At 32.7% G+C, this 3431-nt stretch overlaps 1 protein-coding gene across 2 annotated transcripts; it reads left to right on the top strand.

The window, feature by feature from the left end:
- The first annotated feature begins 464 nt into the window (after nucleotides 1–464).
- On the top strand, nucleotides 465–2852 carry LOC108379973 (putative uncharacterized transmembrane protein DDB_G0292500). Of its 2 annotated transcripts, none has more exons than XM_017636342.1 (2): nucleotides 465–875; nucleotides 2827–2852. In XM_017636342.1, exons 1-2 carry the CDS (start codon nucleotides 581–583, stop codon nucleotides 2835–2837), a joined length of 306 nt encoding a protein of 101 aa, XP_017491831.1. In that variant the 5' UTR covers nucleotides 465–580; the 3' UTR covers nucleotides 2838–2852. The 2 variants fall into 2 exon arrangements, with proteins under 2 accessions (XP_017491831.1, XP_017491832.1); XM_017636343.1 differs by lacking the exon at nucleotides 2827–2852 and adding an exon at nucleotides 970–989.
- The last annotated feature ends 579 nt before the right edge of the window (nucleotides 2853–3431 follow it).

The raw sequence follows: 3431 nt of genomic DNA, 5'->3' as shown, positions 1-3431 counted from the left end.
ATTCGTAGAAAAACAAAAACAGCAATAATTCGTTGACTCGTGATCGTTTCTTTTATTTTATTTCTGATTTTATCTTTGTGTACATAAATAATTTTTGTTTTTGTTTTGATCTTAGTTCATTGCTTATATGCGGCGTAAATACGTATGTACATACATATGTATGTTTGTCTGTATGTAAATAAGTACAAAGCGAGCGTTGATACTGCTTAAAAGAAAATGCTTAAAAATAAGTGTGTGTGTGTGTGTGTGAGCACAGGTGTATATCGCAGTCACCCATTTCGCCTCTTCTCACACCTCATACTCGTACATATGTATGTATATTCTCGCTAGCGTTCATGTGCATTGTGTACATTTTCACTCACAACCATGCGCTCTGATATCTCTCGACCAGAGCGTAGGCTTTTGCTTAGTTTCTTTCGATATACATACATTTAGNACAAACGACTTACAATTGCAGCGAGTTCTTGAAGTGACAACATCAAATACGCAACCATTCATATTTTTTATACAACGCAATAATTAACGGATACCACTGATAACAAAAAAAAAACACGAAAACAAAAATTATAAAATTATAAAAATGCGTCCATTCGGCAACGATATCACCAACATTGCCAACAACAATGGCAATGGTAATGGTGGTGGAAATAATAATAACAACAGCAACAACAACAACAACAATAATAACAATAACAATTTGAATGGAATTGGTACTGGCAATGAACACAATGGCGGCGTTCACATAACCGACGATCCACGCGTGCCACCCCACATTGCGCGCATGGGCGGCATAGTGACTTGCTCGCCGATAGCCGGACGCGGTGTGATACGCGTGGTGGGCCGCTGCGAAGATGCCAAAGAGAACAATATGTTGGGTAAGAGCATGGAAATGATTCATTTTAAGCTTTTATTCGTTTGCTTACTAATCGTGGAGGCTGTAAGAAACCTTCTAAAATTTTATTTCAATAGGTTGATTGAATTGAGAAATTTCTGTTGTTGAATAAAGAAAATCATTAACTTGCTTCGTAGATTAAAATCTGATGAACCAAAATGTATTAGTTTTCATTATACATTATTTTAGCCTTCAACTTTTCACGCAAAACATTAATTTATGCATTCTGCATGTGTGCTTCCATAATTACACGAATGTTCATACATATGTACAGGTGTATGTTTCATTTGTACATGAATAAGTATATATGTACAAAGGTTAATAAGTAAAAATGGGCTATACTTTCGTGCTCACAAGTGCTTTGATAGACAAACTAAGCAAAGTCATTAAATAGTGAACTACATATGTTTTTATATGTAGGTTAGGGTGGTCAAAAAATACAAAGGAAAATCAAGTTTCCCAAGAATTATAGAAAATTAAAGTCATACAACCATTTTTTTCTGAACTCGGTTAATATATGACCGCGCCGGCGGGACATTGAAGTGTTTCATATATTTTATATAAAAAAAAAAATAAATAAATGGTTTGCAGAATGTCTATAAAATCGTTAAAAATACATTTTTTTTTAACGAATAAAAATATTTTATTTCAGAAATCTTCAGGCCATGGAGTTGCCATGCAAATTTAGGTCCAAAATTGGGCTAACTATTTTTTCAAAACGTGCGTGATGTGGTTACGAACGCATTAAATAACTATTTTTTGTGTACATATACAGTCAGTCAATAAATTTTGGGTACATCGACTTTTTTACAATACGGGCAACTATTTTTTAAATAATTTATCTTTCGCTAATTTTTTATAAAAATGTAGTTAATTCTACAACAAAAACACCAAAAATCAGAGTTTTAAACGTTGTGCAAAATTTAAGAAAATTCCGCAAAATTTCATTCAAATATTGCACTTTTTATTTACGCTCTCTAGAAAAAAGTAGAGTATGCAGTTTTTTAGCCCATTCAATTCAAGTATGAGAAAGCTAGGACGTACCATTGATTTTAGGAAAAATTTTTATTGTTGAAGGTGTCGCACATTTTTTCCATATAAAAAAAAATTATCCATCATTATTTTATATGGAGAAAATGAGCGACACCTTCAACAAAAAAATGCTAAAAATCAATTGTATGTCCCCGCTACCTCAAACTTACGCCTTGTTATAATAAAATTGAATGGGCTAAAAATCTGCGTACTCAACTTTTTTCTAAAAAGTGTAAATAAAAAGTACAATATTTAGATGAAAACTTAAAAATTTTCTTTAATTTTGCACAAGGTTTGGAGCTCTGGTTTTGGGGGTTTTTGTTGTAAAATTAACCACAAAAAAAGTTTGCCGGTATTGTAAAAAATTTGCTGTACCCAAACATTATTGACTGACTGTACATAAATACATATATGTATGTACAATTGATGAGATTATCGGTTTTGAAAAAAATAGTAAGTATAATCATAAAATTCAATATGTATCATACTTTTAGGATTTTGAAGTTTGCCGATTTCTAAAGGGAAATATATTTATTCGACCAAAAATATTTATTTTTAACGATTTGCGCCGAGACTACCCAGTTCTAAAGCAAACTTTATTCTCCTTATATGAGATGTTAAAAAAAACTTAAAGGCACGGCGGCGCCGTTAACCGAATTAAAGAGTAAATTATAAAAAATATCGGTCTATTTGTTTTCGATATTTTTCAATTCAGGTGGTGGCTGGGGAAAAAGTTTGGACCACCATAATATACATACATACATTCCATTTATATATATACATATGCATGCATATATACTAATCTTTTTGTGTATGTGCATAACTCTTTTGAGCTGCTAAATATGCCTATTAACGCTCTACATTCAACCAAATGACTAACGTGTTTTGTTATTACTTCTTAGCCAACTATTAAGCCACTAGTCAGTCGCATTGTAATGTTAATATAAGCATTTGTATGTATATCTACATAATATGTAGCCATGGAGGCGCAGCGTACTGATCGTTGGCGTTGCATGCTCGCCACTCTCGTATTGCCTTGAAGCGCATCGAATGTGTGTCGTCGAAGAAGTAAATAACAAAGGTTTGTTTTATGAGGTGCAAGCAACAGCTAAAAGCGTTACTACTAGCGTAGACAAGGCCATAAATTGTTTGAAGTTTTCATTTAATTCATTGTTAGGCTGCAGGTACATATCGTCGTTTAAAATATCGTCATACTGCAAAATAGCGTAGCTGACATTTGCTGCCAAAAATTGGATTTGCTTACACAAACTCTTGGCTCAATCCTTATCTATTCGTCCTGAAATATACTAGTCAAAAATGCGATGCTTTATAAAAAAGAGAACCATTTTGAAATATGAGTGTTTTACGCTCTAGAAAATAATTTATGCAACCTCACATACGCGGCTTTGTACTTTAAACGACGATATGTGTATATATATCCTACATATTAAGTATGTATGTAAAATGTTATAATTATTTGTCGGGCAAAGGTCAAGCCTTCTATTTT

This window comes from Rhagoletis zephyria, unplaced genomic scaffold (genome assembly GCF_001687245.7).
Source record: "Rhagoletis zephyria isolate East Lansing unplaced genomic scaffold, Rhagoletis_zephyria_1.1 Rzeph_scaffold_17878, whole genome shotgun sequence".
Taxonomy (NCBI): domain Eukaryota; kingdom Metazoa; phylum Arthropoda; class Insecta; order Diptera; family Tephritidae; genus Rhagoletis; species Rhagoletis zephyria.
This window is presented reverse-complemented; position numbering and strand designations above follow the sequence as displayed.